At 42.7% G+C, this 22,483-nt stretch overlaps 2 protein-coding genes across 2 annotated transcripts in view; both read right to left on the bottom strand.

The window, feature by feature from the left end:
* ASH2L (ASH2 like, histone lysine methyltransferase complex subunit) overlaps window positions 1-22,483 on the bottom strand; it is a 31,744-nt gene that overhangs the window by 5,785 nt on the left and 3,476 nt on the right. Inside the window, exons 4-12 of the mRNA XM_065946606.1 lie at window positions 20,359-20,447; window positions 20,017-20,111; window positions 15,635-15,730; window positions 14,822-14,917; window positions 14,065-14,140; window positions 11,845-11,938; window positions 10,945-11,162; window positions 3,665-3,832; window positions 3,185-3,378 (exon numbers count right to left, since the gene is read on the bottom strand). Coding sequence (XP_065802678.1) covers window positions 3,185-3,378; window positions 3,665-3,832; window positions 10,945-11,162; window positions 11,845-11,938; window positions 14,065-14,140; window positions 14,822-14,917; window positions 15,635-15,730; window positions 20,017-20,111; window positions 20,359-20,447 — 1,126 coding nt within the window. The remainder of the gene's footprint in view (window positions 1-3,184; window positions 3,379-3,664; window positions 3,833-10,944; window positions 11,163-11,844; window positions 11,939-14,064; window positions 14,141-14,821; window positions 14,918-15,634; window positions 15,731-20,016; window positions 20,112-20,358; window positions 20,448-22,483) is intronic.
* On the bottom strand, window positions 17,509-20,009 carry LOC136176424 (small ribosomal subunit protein uS14-like). Its single transcript, XM_065946609.1, has one exon. It carries the CDS (start codon window positions 17,906-17,908, stop codon window positions 17,738-17,740), a length of 171 nt encoding a protein of 56 aa, XP_065802681.1. The 5' UTR covers window positions 17,909-20,009; the 3' UTR covers window positions 17,509-17,737.

Raw genomic sequence — 22,483 nt, 5'->3', positions numbered from 1 at the left:
CACACACACCATGATTCCATTTACCCGAGTTCAAGAGCAGAGAAAACTAGTGGAACAGAATTGTGATGAAGGAAAAATTCACAACAGTGGTTGCTTCAATGCGGGGTAGAAGCTGGGGACTGACTGGGATGGGGTATGAGGGAACTTCCTGGGGTGGAAAATTGGACATCTCCACAGGGTTTGGGTCAAACTCAAAACTCCGTGAACATACACTTAAAATTTGTATGCTTCATTTTATGTAAATTTTATTATCAAAAGAAAAAACTAAACAAAGATTGTTGCTGTTTAGTAGCTAACCTGTGTCCAAGTCTTCGTGACCCCATGGACTGTAGCCCTCCAGGCTCTTCTGTCCATGGGATTTCCCAGGTAAGAATACTGGAGTGTATTGCCATTTCCTTCTCCAGGGGGTATTCCTGACCCAGTGTAGAACCCTCGTCTCCTGCAACGCAGGAAGATTCTTTACTGCTGACTCACCAGGGAAGCCCAAACAAAGATAACCTCTAGCTAATGATATGCAAAGATCTGATAGACAGAGTGCCTGATGAACTATGGTTGGAGGTTCCTGACATTATACAGGAGACAGGGATCAAGACCATCTCCAAGAAAAAGAAATGCAAAAGAGCAAAATGATTGTCTGAGGAGGCCTTATAAATAGCTGTGAAAAGAAGAGAAGCTAAAAGAAAAGGAGAAAATGAAAGGCATACCCATTTGAATGCAGAGTTTCAAAGAACAGCAACGAGAGATAAGAAAGCCTTCCTCAGTGATCAACGCAAAGAAACAGAGGAAAACAACAGAATGGGAAAGACTAGAGATCTCTTCAAGAAAATTAGAGATATCAAGGGAACATTTCATGCAAAGATGGGCTCCATAAAGGACGGAAATGTATGGACCTAACAGAAGCAGAAGATATTAAGAAGAGGTGGCAAGAATACACAGAAGAACTGTACAAAAAAGATCTTCACAACCCAGATAATGATGATGATGTGATCACTCACCTAGAGCCAGACATCCTGGAATGTGAAGTCAAGTGGGCCTGAGTGGCTAACAAGGCTAGTGGAGGTGACGGAATTCCAGTTGAGCTATTTCAAATCCTAAAAGATGATGCTGTGAAAGTGCTGCACTCAATATGTCAGCAAATTTGGAAAACTCAGCAGTGGCCACAGGACTAGAAAAGGTCAGTTTTCATTCCAATCCCAAAGAAAGGCCAAACCAAAGAAAGCTCAAACGACCACACAATTGCACTCATCTCACACGCTAGTAAAGTAATGCTCAAAATTCTGCAAGCCAGCCTTCAGCAATACGTGAACCATGAACTTCCAGATAGTCAAGCTGGTTTTAGAAAAGACAGAGGAACCAGAGATCAAATTGCCAACATCTGCTGGATCATCAAGAAAGCAAGAGAGTTCCAGAAAAAAAAATATTTCTGCTTTATTGACTATGCCAAAGCCATTGACTGTGTGGGTCACAATAAACTGTGCAAAATTCTGAAAGAGATGGGCATACCAGATCACCTGACCTGCCTCTTGAGAAATATGTACGCAGGTCAGGAAGCAACAGTTAGAAATGGACATGGAACAACACACTGGTTCCAAATAGGAAAAGGAGTACGTCAAGGCTGTATATTGCCACCCTGCTTATTTAACTTATATGCAGAGTACATCATGAGAAATGCTGAGCTGGATGAAGCACAAGCCGGAATCAAGACTACTGGAAGAAATGTCAATAATCTCAGATATGCAGATTACACCACCCTTACGGCAGAAAGTGAGGAAGAACTAAAGAGCCTCTTGATGAAAGTGAAAGAGGAGAGTGAAAAAGTTGGCTTAAAGCTCAACATTCAGAAAACTAAGATTAAGGCATCCAGTCCCATCACTTCATGGCAAATAGATGGGGAAACAGTGGCTGATTTTATTTTTTGGGGCTCCAAAATCACTGCAGATGGTGACTGCAACCATGAAATTAAAAGACGCTTACTCCTTGGAAGGACAGTTATGACTAATCTAGACAGAATATTAAAAGCACAGACTTTACTTTGTCAACAAGGTCCAACTAGTCAAGGCTATGGTTTTTCCAGTAGTCATGTATGGATGTGAGAGTTGGACTATAAAGAAGGCTGAGCACAGAAGAATTGATGCTTTTGAACTGTGGTGTTGGAGAAGACTCTTGAGAGTCCCTTGGACTGCAAGGAGATCCAACCAGTCCATCATAAAGGAGATTCAGTCCTGGGGGTTCATTGGAAGGACTGATGTTGAAGCTGAAACTCTAATACTTTGGCCACCTGATGCGAAGAGCTGACTCACTGGAAAAGACTCTGATGCTGGGAAAGATTGAGGGCAGGAGGAGAAGGGGACGACAGAGAATGAGATGGCTGGACGGCATCACTGACTCCATGGACATGAGTTTGGGTAAACTGCGGGAGTTGGTGATGGACAGGGAGGCCTGGCGTGCTGCAGTTCATGGGGTCGTAAAGAGTTGGACATGACTGAGCGACTGAAGTGAACTGAACTGAATGATATGCATCCTGAAGTACTTGTGAAAGTTCTTCAGGTGTGTCCGACTCTTTGGGACTTCATGGACTATACAGTCCATGGAATTCTTCAGGAAAGAATACTGGAGTGGGTAGCCTTTCCCTTCCCCACAGGATCTTCCCAATCCAGGGATAGAACCCAGGTCTCCTGCACTGCAGGTGGATTCTTTACCAGCTGAGCCACAAGGGAAACCCCCTGAAGTACTTGGCAGACGTTACTTTGTTGGGGTTAAAAAAAACATGGATTAATGGGTGACCACGTTGGTGGGAAGAATGAATGGATGACATGGTTTTTATAAAGTTATTTGGCTGAGTCAGTTCTTATTTGTGGCACATAGGACCTTCATTGCGGAGCACGGGCTTAGCTGTTCTGTGGCAACTAGTTCTCCAACCAGGGATTAAACCACCATTCCCTGTACTTCAAAGTGGATTCTTACCCATGGGACCACCAGGGAAGTCCCTGGATAATATATGATAATGGAAGAATCTAGGTATTGGGTATTTGGAGGCCTACTTTTAAATTTTTTGAACTGTGCTATGTCTTAAAATTTCCAAAATGAAATGTTGGGAAAGATAAGCATCAAGAGAACATGCAGCTACAGGTATTGGCTGCCACTGGTCTTCAACCCCAGGAATCTCTCAGGAGGACAGACTCACCTTATCTTTGTACGTATCGGGCAGTGACTTGGCTGTCTCTGTATCTTCAGGAAGATTGATATAAAATCCCAGGACGTCTCCCTGTCCATAGCCAGAAGAGTAGTGTTTGCCAATGGACTGGTGGAATTTGGTTCCCTTTTTGCTCCGCCAAGAATAACTAAATTTATCATAACCTAAGGGAGCCTGAAGGTTACCTGTTCCAATAAAAACATACACAGCAAGTCAGGACTGCAAGTCAACTCTGGCCTGCTAAAAGATTCTACTCCTTTTTAATTTTTTTACCCATTTTGTCAAACTGCTAACAAACTATTTCTCACAAGCAATGAATTATAAAAATATTCCTAGGAACTTCAACCTACCTAAACCCTCAGGAATTGAACATTATGCCCACAATCCAATAAGCCCCAAAGTCACGAAGACCAGCCAGACGAGAGACACCTCTCCACCTGTCGCCACGTCCGCATCACAGCCCCGGCTTACCTAACGGCTGCGACCAGCCCAGTCTGGCCGCAGTGTCTGGTGGCATCTCATCCACGGTGATTTCAAAGTACCAGGCACCTTTCCGAACCCCATGAGAAGCCCGCACCATAGAGTAGCCCTTCTCGCCAACCACAGTCAGCCGGTCATCGGAGATCTTTAACTGGGGAGCTACAGTAATGGGGATGAAAAGAAAAGCCTGCAACTTGTTTGAAATACTTGGAGACAACAGCCACAAAAACACGAAATCTCTTACCCTCCAGTTAAGCAAAATTAAAAATCAGAAATATCAAGTCAGGAATTTGAAATATTAGTTTAGGAGTTAAAAATCTCAAGATACAGATGAAGGCAGAGAAAGAAAGAAAAAGGAAAAAAGCTGTCAAGTAGCCAGTTGTTATTATATATGATTATTTAAGATGGCAGGTTAAATTAATTATACTGTCTATTCCCTAAAATACAATTGTGTTTGGATCCTGACATGACTAAATCATCCTTTAGAAGATATTTTATTTGAAACAATTTCAAGCTTTCAAAAATAGAAGAATCCTCCCATGTCCTGCACTCAGCTCTCCCAAGTGTGAACACCATCTATGACCACATTACAAGGACCATACTGAGAGGATGCAGTATGTGCAACCATTTCTGTGATACTCTTGTCAAGAATCCAGAACTTGGATCACAACGATCCAGATGAAACTGAGGGATACTCTGTAAAATAACTGGTCTCTTCATTTTCAGAAGTGTCAAGGTCAAAGTCTAGGAAAGATGAAGAAACTGTTCCAGGCTGAAGCAGAATTAAGAATTACAACAACTAATTGCAGCAAATGATTTTCAACTGGATGCTTTTGGTATAATGGACACACCAGACCATCTGGAGAAACCTGCACAGAATCTGAGGATCGGATGTTAGTAATTGGACGCTAACTTTCAGCCTTTGGTGTTTGTGTACTGGTTCTATAGGAATGTAAGTTTAAAAAATAACTACTAGGAAAAAAAAAAAAAAACTACTAGTTCTTTTGATATTCTTCCTGTCAAGGGATGGAGTCTAACTTCTCTCCACTTGAGTGTGGAATGAATTTAGTGACAATTTCCAAATAAAATCAAGTTGAAGTGACTGCCCGACTTTAAGATGGGTCAAACGCTTTACGGCTCCCTGATCAACTGCTCTGGGAGAAGTTAGCTTCCAGTCAAAGTGAAAGTCGCACAGTTGTGTCCAACTCTTTGTGACCCCACCCCACACAGTCCATGGAACTCTTCACAGCTTCCAGGGATGAGGACAAATTAGAAGTCTATGGAAAGGACCACAAGTGAGGATCTAAGGGCATCCCATCAAAGCTGCATGACTCAGCTGTCTTGGAAAGAGACTTGTCAGCCCCAGCTGGGAGCTTGATGACAGCCTCCTGAGTTTTCTCGAGCCAGGCCACACAGCTAAGCTGCTCCCAGATTCCTAACCCTCAGAAACTGTGGGCTGATAAACACTGGCCGTTTTAGACTGCTAAGTTTTATGGCGATTCACTGTGCAGCACTAGAGAACACACAGAGAATGTCCTGTCTGTAAGAAACACAAAATAAACTTCTCACTGGTTGGAAGGACATCATGGCAACTTACTCTCAAGCGGTTCAGGGAAAAAAAAAAACAACAAATTTCCTACAGTTCTTACAACTTTCTTAAGAAATAAATCTGAGGGGACTTGCCTGGTGGTGCAGAGGTTGGGAATCTGCCTTGCAATGCAGGGGATGCAGGTGCCATCGCTGGTCAGGGAACTATGATCCCACTCGCCATGAAGCAACTAAGCCCACGTGCACTGCAGTGCAGACCCAGCATGACTAAGACCCGACACATCCAGATAAACATGTAAATCGTTTCTTAAAAAACAGCAATAATCTGGCTCTCCTGGTGGCTCAGATCGTAAAGAATCTGCCTGTAATGCAAAAGATCCAGGTTTGATCCATGGGTCGGGAAGATCCCCTGGAGAAGGGAATGGCAACCCACTCCACTATTCTTGCCTGGAGAAGTCGATGGACAGAGAAGCCTGGTGGGCTACAGTCCACGGGGTCACAAAGAGTTGGACACGACTGAGCTACTAACACTTTCACTTTCTTTAAAAAATAATAAATCTGAGATAACTTCAAAATAAAGTTTAAAAGATACTATATAGACGGTTAAGTTTTAAAAGGCTCAGCACAAGCAGCGGGAGCCACTACTATCCTATGTACTAAGTTCTAACAAGTCACTGCTAAGGGCCAATGGTCTCCCTTTTTCTCCCCTCCTGAATTACAGCTAACAGTGAAACAGTGAAACAAGACAAGGATCACTGCTTAAACCCAGACGTCACTTATCTGGCCCTTCCCTACTCTCCAAGTATGCCTGTCACTAGCAGGAGTCAATCCTACGACGGTTATTACACCAAGGGATTATGTCCAAGTGATTTCACTATGTCTCCTTCACTTTCGATCAACAAGCATCAGTATAAGAGTTACAGCTTTTAGCACCAATTCAAGAAATAAAGAAGGGGACTTCCCTGGTGGTCCAGGCATTAAGAATCTGCCTGCAGATGCTGGAGTCAGGGATTCGATCCCTGGTCCAGGCAGATCCCACATGCTCGGAGCAGCTAAGCCTGTGCACCACAACTACGGAAGCCCGCGTGCCCTGTAGCCCAGGCTTCAGGATAAGAGGCCACTGCAATGAGGAGCCTGGGCACCACGGCTAACGAAAGGCGTCACACAGCAACAAAGGCCCGGCTCAGCCAACAAATAAATAAATTTTGAAAAAATTAGAAAATTAAAAAAAAAAAAAGAAAGAATGAAGGGCTTCCTAATGAAATAACTATATGGATGTGTTCAGATTTAATTAAAAGAAACAACTGAAAGAGGCATATTTTAAACGACCATGGAAATGTGAACTGAGTATGGAATAATTAAGAAGTTACTATTCAGCTTCATTAGGTAGCATAATGGCAAAGTGGTTATGATTTTAAAAATCATAATCATAATCATATCAAAATCATAATCATATTTGTTGGAGATAAATACTGAGATATTTATAGGTGAAATAGTATGCTATTTGGAATCTGCATTAATACTCCAGAAAAACAGCAAAAAAATTCATGAAGTACGCCTGTCTAAAAGCAGTTTCTTTAAATTCACTTTCACATCCTAAAGGATAATGAATGCTATTCTCTTAATAACTGAATAAATTATGCCATTAAGAGAACTATTATATGTTAAAAATAGTTTCACATTTCAAAAAAGTCATATACAAAGTCAAAAGACAACTGACAAACCAGGAGAAAATGTTTATAATATATACACCACAGACAAATGGCTAACTAACATCCCTAACATATGAAGGGACAAAAGATCAAACTCCCAACAGAAACAGGGGAAATAAAAAAACATGAACCTAATTCACAAGGTAACAACTCAAAAAAGAAAATAATGTTCAAAGAAACACAAAACGCTGCGACTCCATTTGTCACCTCTCAGACGGGCCAAAATTAATACCTAGGAAATCTTCCGTCTGTGAGGTTATGTGGAAACAAACATTCTCTACATCGCTGGTGGAAATGCAAACCAGCACAACAGGAAACTTAGCAATATTTAACAAAACTACATATATACTTATTTTGGTTCAGCAATTCCACTTCTAGAATTCTACCTTGGAAAATACACCACCACCAATACACACACCAATACAAACACCCACCAAAGCTATCCCCTGCTTCTCTGTCAATCCAAAATCCTAGGAACAACCTAAGTGCCATGTCCAAAGTGGCTGAATACACCATGTACATCCACATAATGGCATATCATAAAGCTAAAAAAATGAAAAAGAAAAAGTGGACGAGCTCTTTGAAATAGCCTGGAGTATCTGCATGAAGCAAAATGCAAGACTCCCTACAGTATGCTGTCTTTCATGTACCAAAAAAAAAAAAAAAAAAAAGGAGCAAAGGAAATACATGTGTGCGCTCATCTCTGCAGAAAAAACACAGCCAGGATGAGCCAGAAACGACTGGCCAAGTACACAGGGTGTGGGAAAGCAGTGGGGGAAACGGAGGCAATGAGAATGGGGCAGCAGGGCTGCAGAGGGGGTGACTGAGCAAACCTCAGTGAAGAGCAGTAACTTTCAGGACCCCAGTAATGTCACATGTACCCTTCCCCTCGCCCTCCCCCCCACGCCTCCAGCAGGCAGGAGAGCCCCACATGCACACCAACACTAACGCATACGCCCGCCCACATCACAAACGGAAGTCGTGACCACGCTGGAGGAGGTGGGGAAGCAAGGAACTCATCTTCTGAGTCAACAGTATCCACACGGGATAGTGCAAGGCTGAGGCAGAAAGAGCTGTATGTACATACTATAATCTAATCAGCGAATGCTTCCTATGGAGGTCTGCGATTCTCAAACCACCCTGTGTGCACATTCGACATGAATAAGAAAGAAAATATATTGTAGATAATTAGAGTCAGCTTTCTCACTGCTCCAGAAAGAAGTCACAAACACAGAAAGGGGGAAGGCTGCAACGACTCCATGGTGGTTGTTCAATTGCTCAGTCATGTCTGACTCTGCGACCCCAGAGACTGCAGCACACCAGGCTTCCCTGTCCTTCACTATCTCCAGTTTGCTCAAACTCATGTCCATTGAGTCGATGATGCCATCCAACCATCTGGTCTTCTGTCGTCCCCTTCTCCTCCTCAATCTTTCCCAGCATCAGGATCTTTTCCAATGAGTTAGCTCTTCGCATCACGTGGCTAAAGTACTGGAGCTTCAGCTTTAGCAACAGTCCTTCCGATGAATACTCAGGACTGATTTCTTTTAGAATTGACTGGTTTTGATCTCCTTGCAGTCCAAGGAACTCACAAAAGTCTCCTCCAGTTCAAAAGCATCAATTCTTCAGTGCTGAGCTTTCTTTATAGTCTAATGCTCAGACCCATACATGACTACTAGAAAAATCATAGTTTTGACTATACAGACCTTTGTCGGCAAAGGGATGCCTCTGATTTTTAATACACTGTTCAGGTTTGTCACAGCTTTCCTTCCAAGGAGCAAGCATCTTTTAATTTTACGACTGCAGACCCTACAGTGTTTGATTACAATCCAAGGTGGCAGAATAAACTCGGTATAGGCATGTATGTGTGTGTCGGTTACGACGCAGACATGTATTTTCCATCTGGGTCCACCGAGGGAGCCCGGAATACCACCCAGTAACAGCGAGCACACTGAACGTTCACATCTTCACTTCTGAGGCTGTTTCCCAATCAAAGGAATCTGGGCTCCCTGGAGAAGAAGCTGATCCTTGCTTGGCCTGTAGCACGGAAAATGTGAGATGAACCAGAAACAACCAACTTGTGACGCCAGTAAGTAAGGGAAAATAAATGATGGGGCTCATCAACAGGACACAAGACATTCCATCGGCAACAGTGTGAGATGGATCCGGAGGGCATTATGCTCAGCGAAATAAGTCAGAGAAAAAGTATTCTGCTATCATTTATATGTGGAATCTAAAAAACCAAACGAATGTGTGAAACAAGAAAGAGATCCACAGATATAGAGAACATACTAGGGGTTACCAGAGGTGCATGAGAGAAGAGGGGATGGGCAAGATACAGGCAGAGGACCAAGGGGTACAAACCACTATGTATAACCCAATAGGCTATGAGAATATATTGTACAGCATCAGACAACATAGCCATTACTTTGTAATAACTTTGAGTACAATCTATAAGAACACTGAACCAGGGAATTCCAGTGGTCCAGTGGCTAAGACTCTGCGCTCCTGATACAGGGGGGTTGGGTTCGATCCCTGGTTAGGGAACTAGATCCCACATGCCACAACTAAGACTCTAGGTAGCCAAATAAATAAAAATAAATGTTTAAAAAAAAAAAAGAAAGAAAGAACACTGAACCACTATGTTATAAACCCGAAACTAATATTATAAGTCAATTATACGTCCAAAAAAACCCAAAAAACAAAAAACCCACAGGAACCAACTTAAAGAAGCTCCTAATGACCAAAGCTGGAATAATTTGAATGACAAAATAAAATATAGCCTACAAAATAAGTAAATATGCATTAAATTCACACTGATAAAAATAATCAATTAAATAATTAAATAGAGAAAGGAAGAAATAGCAAACGATCAGGCAAACACCACACTAACAACAAGATCCACAAATGGATGCTAAAATTAGTGGGCAAAACTTTAGAGAAACAGGATATTTGCACAACCTCGAAGGATCTTTCCCTAAGAAATGGACAACTACAAAGGGAAAGAGTAGAGAGCGCCAGCAGAAACCACCCTAACCAAATGACTGTGCCCAGGCAACAGGTAACGAGACAGACTGACATCATGAGCCCACAGAGATGATGCAGTGGGAAGGGTCTATGTGTGCAGAGTTCTTACAACCTCAGTCTAATCAAGAAAAACAGTCAGACAGACCCTCACTGAGGAACAGTCAAAAAGTAGTTGATTAACAGTGCAAGAAGAAATAATTAAACGAAACGTGAGATCCTAGAAAAGAGGCATTAATGGAACACTGGTGACATTTATAAAGTCTTTAGCTTCATTCAGAGTATTTACTAATGTTAATCTCCTGGGTTTGTGGGTTTGTTGTTTTTTTTCTGGTTGCGCTGAGCAGCTGAGGATTAAACCCCTCGCCCGCTGCAATGGAAACTCAGATTCGTAACCACTGGGCCTCCAAGGCAGTCCCATCTCCTGGTTTTGGTAACTGTACTGTGGCTGTGTAAGATCTCACCATTAGGAGAAGTTTGATGAAGGATATATGAAAGTTCCAGTATTTTGTGTTTTGTGGCCTGGTGGCTCAGACGGTAAAGAATCTGCCTGCAACTCGGGAGATGCAGGTTCGATCCCTGGGTCAGGAAGACCCCCTGGAGAAGGAAATGGCTACCCACTCCAGTACTCCTGGCTGGAAAATTCCACTGACAAAGGAGCCTGGCAGGCTATATGGTCCATGGGGTCACTGAGTTGGACATGACTGAGCGACTAACACTTTCACTTTCAATATGGAAATTGTATTATTTTTGCAACCTTACTGTAAGTTAAAATTAGTTCAAAATAGAAAATTTTAAAAAATTATTCTGTATATAAATGGCTAGAGCTTATAAGAACAGATAAAGAAGGAAATGACTTCTTGCATTCCGGCTGAGTCTAGCTAGAGAGGAGTGAGGATTAGACTGGCACGTCCGTCTAATTCTAGACAGGACAGAGCTGACGATAGTGAGCAACACAGGGCCCAGCACGAACATTAACAGCTTACCCACCTCGATCATGGAGGGCTAACAAAACCCGTTCGTACAAGCAGGCTCTGTAGAGGTCTCCAGGAATTGGCTTTCCTGCCCAGCAGTCGAGTTCGAGCTTCTCAGGGTCAGGGGCGTGGGGATCAGGCTCGGCTAGAATATAGCGATAGCCATCTTTGTTAAACGGGTGTTCCAAGGGGTAGCCATGAGGGGGAAGACGCTGAGCAGAAAACAGAGGGTCACTGCAGAAAGGAAAAAATGAAGTCAAGAAACTACAACCCCCTCCAGCTCACGCGCCTCCAACTCTGTCAGACAGGCCTCTGCTGCATTCAGTTTCAACTGGCACACTGGCAACTTCACATGTTTTCCATTATTCAAATAGATCATTCTGCCCTCTGCAGGCAAGACGGGGAAATGAAAACTACTCTATCTTAGTACGAAACTAAGCCAGGGGAGACAGGGTGAAGAGGAACAAGAGCGGTTTCCTTCAGCATATTTATTACTAAGACTAATGAACAGAAACTCAGCGATATGAACACCTACTACCTGTTTCCATCTGAATAAGAAATGACCAGGCTTTCGCCACCCCAGTACTAAACAAAGTGAAGGAAGAGCTATCGGGGGAGAGGCAGGAAGTTTACTGTACAAGGGCTGACGTTCAGTATTGGTTTGTCTCACTGCCCTTGGTCCATCTATCCTTTCTCAAGCCGCCTTAGCGGAACCTCACTACCGGTCAATCACCTCAGGGTGCTGCCCTGGGGCTGTTTCATTTAGAAACAAGTTCCCCAAACAGGGCACCTAGTCTGGGGCTAAGTACCCCTCAAACTGTTTACGATTTGGGGAAGGGACAGGCCGTGCCCGCGGACAGCTGATCTCTCCCCTCACTGGGGGGCTCTGCAGCCGTCTGCCGTGGGGGGTGTTCACCTCCGCGCCTTCTTGGTGGTCCCCGCGGTGCTGCCGTCCTGCTGTTTGCGCTTGGCTCCTCTGCCTTTCCCGCTGCTTCCTGCTGCGATCCCTCCTTTGAAGAGAAGGCGGATCACTTTCTGTGAGCTGTGACAGACACCCCGTGGGACTCTCCCCAGGGACAAACACGCCCAGCGTGCATTTGTGTGACACCACAGGAATTCTTGCCCGGAAGCATACTGGACTTCACCCTGGTTCGCCCGAGTCTGCTGGGTGGCTCCCAGCCCAGAACACTGCGTTCTGGCAGCGACTCCAGTGAGCCCGGCACCAACGACACCCGGTTACAGCTGTGCTCTTCGCTTCTTAAATGAACTGCAACTCCTGGAACACGTTCCAAGGATGTGACACAAATGCATTTTCACTCACTCAGACTGCAGACACCCACAGCTAGAAATAACTGTGTGCAGTCTTTTCCCCACTCAAATCAATACAAACATCCATAAGGAGAACATCCTCGCTGAAGGGATGCTTGCTTGCGTGAACTACACATGGCATAGTCCATAAACACGAGAGAGGCACAGGATCTGCTAAAGCGCTGAACTTGAACTTCCAACAACACAGAAGTGCACCAAACGTGGAAACGAAAAACGGAAATACTAAAAAGGTGTTTCTCCTCAGTGCTGCTAGGCATCTGGTGTGGTTGTACATGACACAAGGAGGAAAGGCGGCTTTTTTAGTAGGCAATCTTGACAATGATTAAAATTGTGCCAGTGCATCACAGGTTAGATGAATCTGGCTTGTGGAATTAAGAGAAAATACAGAGAGAGAATTTATAAAAGCCACAAGGAATACTACCTTGTGCATTTCTGAAATAGATACTTTGAAATTTTTGTCCAGTTGTCATTCCTCTCAATTAGTTTGTTTTTCCAACTTCCAGGAAGCATCCCTGAACTGTAGGAAAACACCTTTAGGTAAACAACTGCACGAAGTACTGTATCTTAATTTGGGGCAAGCTTGGAAATTATCAGCAGTTCTGCTGCAATAAAAAGAGGATCAAGACGTTGAAGGCAGGTCACATTCTGCACAGACAGGACCAGATTTATGCTGAACTTCCTTTTATGAACATACTGGGTGTCATCCTGTCCTCATAAAAGGCTTAATGTTGAACTGTTACAACATCAACATTTCTACAGTGTGTTACCTTAATCAAAAAACTATTAAGGTTTTATTGGCATTGCATTTCAATTATTTTGAGAAAAGTTTTAGATCCACGTTGAAAAAATAAGCAACACTAAGGGGACTGCTGGCCGTGTCAGGCAGAATGTGACAATGTACAAGCTTCCAATTGCTAACGTTTAACTGGAACTACTGTTTCATATCAACTGCTACTGCCGCCAACTCCACAAGGCTTTACAATCTTAACTCAGTTTCAGCTTCTATCACAACTCAGCAAAAAGCATTTTCCAAACCACAAAATACTTAAGTCTGAGAGGCTGAAAGAAGACAGAGGAGGAATTCACCTCCAAAAGAGGCTCCACCTGTAAGAACAGAAGTGGCACCATGTATTCGTCAAATTTTAACAAAAGGGGGGAAAATAACGTAAAGAAATGACCAACACAGTTATATTAGTAACAGTGGAAATGATTACATATTTAAGACCCTACCACTCCAGAAGAGAAGGTAATGACACAGTATGTCAGATGAAGAGCTGGCTACCCCCCCATTTTACCTGCTTTCAACTTGTTGCCATTAGTAGCAAAGGGCTGTCCTGCTCTAGACAGGTTAGATAGAAAAACATGCTACAGTGCGTGGTCAACACAGATATGCTGTCATGTGCATAAGCTGAAGATTTAGGGCAAGAAAAATCAGAAGACGGGTCTGAAGCTGAATAACAGTAGAATTAAGGAAAACTTGAGTGCAAAGCATGTGAACCTAAATTAAGTGTTAGTTATGAAGATACAGATGGGGAGTCGAATGCAAACTTAGTAATCTGACCTTAAAATTGTAGCTTGTTTTACGTTAAATGTTTCACTTAAGACCAAACTGTGGTGCAAAGCAACAAAAATTTCTCCTCTACAACCATCTCTCAAATCCGGGGTAGCCCCTAAAAATCGAGATTTGGACTTTAAAGCACCTTGGTAAATACCTAGTCAAGGGTCAGTCCAAAGACTGCCCAATTCTAGGCACATGTGGATTCAACAGCTGACACACACTTCGTCTGTGAGATACTGAAACGCTCACCATTCAGGTTCCCGCCGGTAGACACAGCACCACTCTGCTTCTGGTTGTCGTAAGCAGGACCGATGTTACTCAGATCCTAGAGGGAAAATGCGCAATTATAGAGGGTGGCTACCAAATCAAACCAGCCTGGCAATGCTCAAAAAAGAAAAAGAAAAAAAAACCACACACCAGGAGAAATTCTAACAGAATGGCAACCTAGACTCTGAAGCCTGCAGAGGTCCCAAACTTGGATGCTTCAGGGATCAGCAAGTCACACGTGTGAGGCAGCCAAGGGTGAGGACGGAAGGCTTTCAGAGTCAGGCTGGGCCAGGCTGGGGTGCTGGCGGGGGGTGGGGAGGGGTGGGAGGCGACCAAGGGCAGACCTCCCCGTGGGAATCCGGGCCCAGTGTGGCCAGAGCTCCACATTTTACAAGAAAAGACAGAAATCTGAATCTCTGTGAAATCTGAGGTGGAAAGAAAATCAGAAATAACTTGGAATGGCGTATTTGGGTTACAAGTGAGGAAACAGAAGTTTAAAAAGATAAAAATGGTATGTGTCAAGTCATAACATTTTAGGGAAGAGCTACAGCTAACACACTGGTCTCCCAGTTTAAGGTCAAGTGCTCTTTCTTTCACATGGAATAAGAATCATTTATTTGGAGCCCACCAGGTCATAAGCATTTGTAAGTGGCAAATACACAAATGTAAACACAACCTGATTCTCTCTGTCCCCGTGGCTTAAAAATCAAACAAGGGCCTCTGAGGCCTATTAACGTACCTGGTCCAGTAGGCCAAACTTGGGGTAATCTTCTTCTGGGTCCTTACTCCCTGGGTCAGGGTGTTCCTTTACTAAGAACACATCTCTTTCTTTACTCTAAAAGGAAACAGGATTTTAGTGTTACTGGAAATTTTATACTTAAACTGAATGGATGATTAACCCCTAACTCCCAATTCCCAGGTGTAATCTCCAAATCTCAACACGAACACCCTGTCCCCTGAAAAAAAAAAAAAAAGAAAAAAAAAAATAACCTAACACACACCAGTATTGTTTTTCCTTGACTAGAAAACTAATCCATGACTATCAAAAAATACAAACAGTAGAGAAACTTGAAGACATGAGAGCCACCATCCTTCATAACCCTCTCATCCCTGCACCTCACAGAGATACACAGTGGTAACAGCTTGAACTGATGTCTCCCCAGGTGCTCTAATGACAATAATGTTCAGAACAGAGTTTGCTTTTTTTAATCAAAGAAAACAATTGTCTCCAATTTAGGCATAAAACTATACTTGCCAAACTGCAATGGACAAAGGATTCAGCAGCATACATAAAATGACCATATCTTCACTTAAGACTATATGCGACTTTCTGATTTAGTGTGAAAACTATTAAAATTTACAATTACTAAGATTTAATACTGTTGCTCTCATTTTTTTAGGCATCACATTATTTCAGTGAGACCACCACCAAAAAAAAAAACCCCCAACAAAACCCATTTATTTATATACATATATATAATTTCTTGTATAAATTCTTATAAGGAACACTGGTTTTCTAAATGTTGAGTCTAGTCAATTTTAGCTGACTTACCATAGTTTTCACAATGTTATTTGGCCAGGTCATTTTCCCAGGTCTTTGTCTGGTCGTCATGCATTCCCAGTATTTATCAATAAATGGTATGATATCCTGATTTTTAAAACAAAATATACTAAAGGTTTTATAGCTGCTTTCAAAATTATGCTCACACACATAATAAAACTGCTGCATTTTCAAAGATCTCATTAGAATCAAAAGACAAACGCATGTTTTTCATGTTTTAATAACTGAATGAGTATATCACTGCACGTGAACAACATGTAAGTTGTGGGGAATTTCAAACAAGCATATACAACTCTTAGCCACACAGGGCTCATGTTCCAGTTAAAGGGAAAAGATGTGCCCTCGTCTCCTGGCTGCCATCTGGAAGATGGCTCCCAGCATCCTCTCTCCTGAGCTCCTGCTCCTCGGTGCTGGGGACATCTCTACCTGGGCATCCTGCATGTACCTCAGACTCCTTGTGACTAGGACTGACCTCAAACCTCACCTCACAAACCTACTCTGCAGATGTCTATTCTTGTTCTTCACACTCAGAATCACCCAGAATCACAGGTTTGACACACAGTCACCCACATCCTTCTCATACAACCTGCACATCTCACCGATCACCAAATCAACTTTAAAATTCCAGAAAATGTTCACGCATCAGGCCTCCCTCCCACCCCATTGCTCTGGCCGTGGTCCCTGCAGGTCTCTGCTTACATGACTAACACGGTGTCTGATCTCCATCCTCTGTCACCAACTTCCTCCCACCCTAGGCCACCGGCCCCAGCCCACCACTAACGTCTTTCGCCAGAGCCAGTTCCGTGAACACGGAATCTTTACTGAAAGGAGCCAGGCTGAATTAGGGGAAGTATAAAGGAAGACTGGAACGTCTTCTTATTCGAGATGGTAAGGAAGAGTTCAGACTGATAGGGACATATCAAAAAGTGTCCGGAGTCAGCCAGGATGGCACTACACTGGTCAGATCTGAGCACCAGAAATCCAGAAATCCCATGATGAACTATAAAAATCAATGAGACTTAAAACTAAAAACAAACAGCAACAACAATGACATGGGGGTGAGGGGCTCTTCTTTACAAAAGAACCGTAACCAATAAATATATTCTGTTGTACAAGGACCACTCTATTAACTGATTGAGGCTAGGATAATCAGTGGTTACAATTACCACTGCTTGAAAGGGTTGCGAGAACAAGATATTCACACGAACTCCATGTATCACCCATGAATTACTTAATGATTACAAAGAAAATGGGTCTCTTTACAGTGGAGAAATCAAGTGGTCACATTTGGGATCACTAATAATAAAACAAAGCAATGTCTTATGCCTCCGAATGGAATATATAGAAAAACACATACTACCTACATAATATTTTTGCCAAAAATGTTTAAGCTGAACCTAGTCATAAGGAAACAAGTCGATAAATCCAAATTGAGGAACATCACGGCAAACAACTGTCTAGGCTCTTCAAAATTTCAAATGCCGTTGCAAACCAAAAAGAAAAAAGGAATTGCTCTAGAGCTAAAAGGGACATTACAATTAAATTCAATGTGTGATCCTTGATCAGGTCCTGGCTGGAAGAAAAAGCTATGAGGGACATTATTTAGACAATAATGTTGAAAAACTGTACAAGGTATACACAAAACACACAAACTATATATATAAGAAAACTGCACTGACATTAATTCTTTTGAGTGTGGTCATTGTATTGTGGTTGACAGAATACTGGATAAAGTATAATACCTACAATTTTACAGATATTATATTTACATGTAAGCCTTAAGTCTCATATAAGCTTATGGAGAAAATATACATATGGGTAGATAAAGCAAACACAGCAAAATATTAACAGCAGGCAAATCCAGATAAGGAATAAACAGACATTTATTGTAGTATATGAATTTTTTGAATAATTGAAAAATTCAAAACAACAATTTGGAAGGAAAAAACCAAGAGATAAATCTAATCATAGCACGCCTCTGTTTAAACGCATTTTTTTTTTTGAAGTTTTGAAAACTTTTATTTTATATACAAAGAGCTAGTATTATTTCCGCCTAAGGTTGATGTGCTGGATAAGCCATCTAAGGAAGTTCAGTTAGTCCAACTTAATGAAGCCGATGTCCTTCGCATACTGGCGGAAACACTGGCGGCACATATTGACGCCGTATTTCCGGATCAGACCAAGCTGGTTTGAGCAGACCCGGCAAGAGCGAGAACCCTGGCTGAATTTTCTCGGATGGCTCCAGTAGAGCTGCTGGTGACGCATGTTACTTTCTCGGCTGCAACGAGGTAAAAGGCTAAACGCATTCTTTTTAATGTAGGGAAAAAAAAGCCTGGCAGGGGCAAGGGGGGCCCTCTGCTGACTCCCTCAGCTTTCAGGATTAAGCCCTAATTCGTCTGTTTAGCAGAAAAGGCCTTACTCAGTCTGATCCTGAATATACTGGTCTCACTGAACAATGGAACAGACTGGTTCCAAATAGGAAAAGGAATACGTAAAGGCTGTATATTGTCACCCTGCTTATTTAACTTATATGCAGAGTACATCATGAGAAATGCTGAGCTGGAGGAAGCACAAGCTGGAATCAAGATTGCCGGGAGAAATATCAGTAACCTCAGATATGCAGATGGCACCACCCTTATGGCAGAAAGTGAAGAAGAACTAAAGAGCCTCTTGATGAAACTGAAAGAGTAGAGTGAAAAAGTTGGCTTAAAGCTCAACATTCAGAAAACTAAGATCATGGCATCCGGTCCCATCACTTCATGACAAATAGATGCGAGAACAGTGGGAACAGTGGCTGACTTTATTTTTTGGGCTCCAAAATCACTGCAGATGGCGACTGCGGCCATGAAATTAAAAGACATACTCCTTGGAAGGAAACTTATGACCAACCTAGACAGCATGTTAAAAAGCAGAGACATCACTTTGCCAACAAAGGTCAGTCTAGTCAAGGCTATGGTTTTTCCAGTAGTCATGTATGGATATGAGAGTTGGACTATAAAGAAAGCTGAGCACTGAAGAATTGATGCTTTTGAACTATGGTGTTGGAGAAGACTCTTGAGAGTCGCTTGGACTGCAAGGAGATCCAACCAGTCCATCCGAAAGGAGATCAGTCCTGGGTGTTCATTGGAAGGACTGATGCTGAAGCTGAAACTCCAATAATTTGGCCACCTGATGCCAAGAGCTGACTCGTTGGAAAAGACTCTGATGCTGGGAGGGATTGAAAGCAGGAGGAGAAGGGGACGACAGAGGATGAGATGGTTGGATGGCATCACGGACTCAATGGACATGGGACTGGGTAGGCTCCGGGAGCTGGTGATGGACAGGGGGGCCTGGCGAGCTATGGTCACGGGGTCACAGAGTCGGACATGACTGAGTGACTGAACTGAACTCAACACCCTATATCAACCAGTGCTGTTCTTTTTCTCTTGGTCACGTCATGCGGCTCGTGGGATTTTAGTTCCTTGATCAGGGACTGAACCCGTGCCCTGGGCAGTGGAAGCTGAGTCCTAACCACTAGACCACCAGGCAAGAGCGGAGTCCCCAGTCAGTGTCTTTCAAACTGTAGGTTGCAGTCCATCAGTGGGGTATACAATCAATCTTGTAGGTCAAAGCTAGCATTGACTAGAATAGAGAATATCAGCATGTGGAGAGAGAAGGTGAGTGGCTGCTTCAGTCTTGAAAGATTCACGGATGGGCTGACCATCTCATTTTGAATACTGACTTTAGTCATGTGGTTTAACAATAAAGGATGAATTTTTTTTTTAATAAGTCAACCTTTTCCCTAAAAAAATCCATGATAGGCATCCACGAAAACAGCTCAAACTAGGCTGAGACGGTTCACCTCAAAATCTGATTATTAATCGTGGAACAGACAATTGTTTGCTTCTGTAAAGCCAATTAAAACTATTTAAAGATTCATCCTTCTAAGAGCTAAGCCAGTGACATGATGCACACACACTAGGAAGTTAGTAAATCACACGAAATGAGAAAAAAGGAATCACTGAATCTACAGTCATATATTCATAAAAACTGGGGGAAAAGAACTTCTTGTCAGGCTGTACAGTTGACCCTTGAAAAATCATGGGGTTAAAAAAAAGAAAAAGAAAGAGAGAAAAATCATGGGGTTAGGGGGACTGGACCGTCCACAGCCAAAAATCCTCCTATAGTTTTAGTCGGCCCTCTGTATTCATGGTTCTACACCCAAGGATTCAACCAGCCTTGAATTGTGTAGAACTGTGGTATGTATTTACTGAAAAACCCCGCATAGAAGTGAACCACTGAAGTTCACACCTGTGTTGTTCAAGGGTCCACTGTATTTAGAAGTTCCTCCCGATTCTCTGGCATGACTGCAATGACAGTAATTCTCTCTCTACCTTATCTTTGGAGAACATGGTCTTTGGATGCTCATCTTGTGTTCGGGACTGCCACGTTAGGTTGGCCAAAGCACTAAGGCACATTTCTTTCAAGTCTATAAAAGCAAAAAGGAAGAAAGAGTTACTGTAGTGATATATTCCTGCTACCACAGGAATATTCAACCAGATGGTCCACAGATTAACAACTACAGCATCATCTGATCTAAAACGGACAAGAGCAGGCATCGAGAGCTAAGCACCAAGGGAGATCCTGCCAGCTTCATGGCAGAGGTTCCCTGATCCCTTTTCTCTGCCAGCTAAACAGAGGAGGTCACCGTGCAGCCCTCCAAGGCTTGTCCTTACTTGCTTGCTTCCGGAGGAAATAGGTGTTCCCGCTATGATGGCACACGTTGCAGTGGAAACTGTAGTTGGTCATGAATGGGAGACAGGATCTGGAGAACACCAAATGGAGCAAATCAGTGAACTTCTGAACACACACTTACAAGAAGTAAATCAACAGGGATGCTTTCCCTCAGTGAAAGTTAGATAATAATGCTGACATATTAGTAAACTCTTAAAACGTGAAAAGGGCACCAAAACAGGGCCCTTGTAGTTTTATAAAGAGCTGAAATTTTCTGTTACAAAAATTTAGCAGGACATTATCCACCACAGTTGACGATTCAACATCTGGCAGGTTCTGACTGGAGCCCTATCCAGGCTAGTTTATTATGGTTTTTAAACACCTAAAAAGAGTATACTAGGCCACTTGTGGAAGAAGACAAAGCAGTCTCATTAAATATCTTTGCATTGAAATATCTATATTTAAATCATATTTAAGTCTCTTTGTAAAGTGTCAAAAAACTGTTGCAAAGGGCAGACAGAGGTATAAAAAGATTAACTTCAAAATGTAAATAATTATTCAAGAATGACACAGAAGTCAAAAAACATCACCTGCCTCATTACCAAATAAATCCTACAGATGACAGCTTTTAAGAATTTATTTCTTATTTACTTATTTTTTAACATTCACTCTTCTCTGAAACACATTATTATTATTTTAAATATTTATTTATTTGCTGCTTTGGGTCTTGGTTGTGGCACACGGGATCTCTGATCTTTGTTGAGGCATGCGGGATCTAGTTCCCTGACCAGGGATTGAACCTGGGCCCCCTACACTGGGAGTGTGGAGTCTTAGCCACTGGGCCACCAGGAAAGTCCTGTTTTTAAGAATTTAAAGGACTGAAGTAGTAACTTCAGATTTAAGAGTTAGGGAAGATTTTTTGAGGACACAAATTATGAACCGGATTTGGAAAGACAAGTTGCTTTTCTTTTCTATAGGTGAACTATTTTATGTAGACATGAGAAACTGCAAATTTGGAGGCAAAGGGGCAAACTGGTGCATACCAGTTCGGCCAGGGGAGGGGAGTTGTCAGAGATATGCTGAAAGGTTTGAAAGGTAGGAAGTAGCAGAGGCCTTACAAGCCTGGGAAGTGAATTTTCTCTGTGGGTAACAAAAACACCTTAAAGGGGAAGCCATGTGGTGAAAGTGGTAAGTTTGGTGATAGAACAGGTCTGAAGGGAGGAAGAGATTAGAAAAGGGAGTATGTGAGAAGCTTCTTCAGCAGTTACAGAAGGTTTAAAAAAAAAAAAAGGTCTCACACAGAGTCAAGTAACAGAGTGAAATAACAAAATTGGACAAGCAAGTGTACAAGAAGAAAAGACACTGGTAACTGGTTAAGCTTAAGGGCTGATTTTAGGGGAGTGGGCAGGAAGTGAAAGGAGTCCTAACCACTGAGACTCCTTGTAGGTGTCAGCTCACTTCCTAAGAGATGAGCTCGGGGGCAAAAGCAGGCCTGACTGTTTGAAGGCAGGGAAGAAGCCGGTGGAAGGAACTGGGGGCTAACAGGACCCATGCATTAGTGCAGCATGGTGGCTGGGCTGGTGACTGGAAAAGCATAGGAAAAGCTTGGTCCTGAAAAGGAGAAAGCAACAGAAAAACACAAGACTGGTTTAAGCTGGAAAAGAAGAAATCAAAATAAAGGCAGGTTTATCGTGGACTCTGCTGAACTCAGTTGGTAAAGAATCTGACTGCAATGCAGGAGACCTGGGTTCGATCCCTGGGTCAGGAAGATCCCCTAGAGAAGGAAATGGCAACCCACGCCAATACTCTTGCCTGGAGAATTCTATGGACAGAGGAGCCTGGCGGGCTATAGTACAAGGGATCAGCAGAGTCGGACATGACTGTGTGACCAAGTTCAGTTCAGGTCTGCTAATACTAATTTAACATATCCTTAAAAAGATGTTTCCAGGTGTGTGTCTACCACCACCATTCAAGGAAGTAAGAAACATCCTTATGAATGTTAAGATCAAGTTCCCTCATCTTTTACTCTCTACAGCCCCTTCTGCAAACAGCCTGTTGTGGTAAGCTCATTTACAGGGGAGAGAGGCAGGTGTACAATTATTAACAAACACGATCAGGTGTTTAGAG

Source organism: Muntiacus reevesi, chromosome 10 (assembly GCF_963930625.1).
Source record: "Muntiacus reevesi chromosome 10, mMunRee1.1, whole genome shotgun sequence".
NCBI lineage: Eukaryota > Metazoa > Chordata > Mammalia > Artiodactyla > Cervidae > Muntiacus > Muntiacus reevesi.
This window is presented reverse-complemented; position numbering and strand designations above follow the sequence as displayed.

What these genes read in the sequence shown, in the direction of transcription:
- LOC136176424 (XM_065946609.1), bottom strand. Translation starts at nt 17,908, where the DNA reads ATGCGTCACCAGCAGCTCTACTGGAGCCATCCGAGAAAATTCAGCCAG.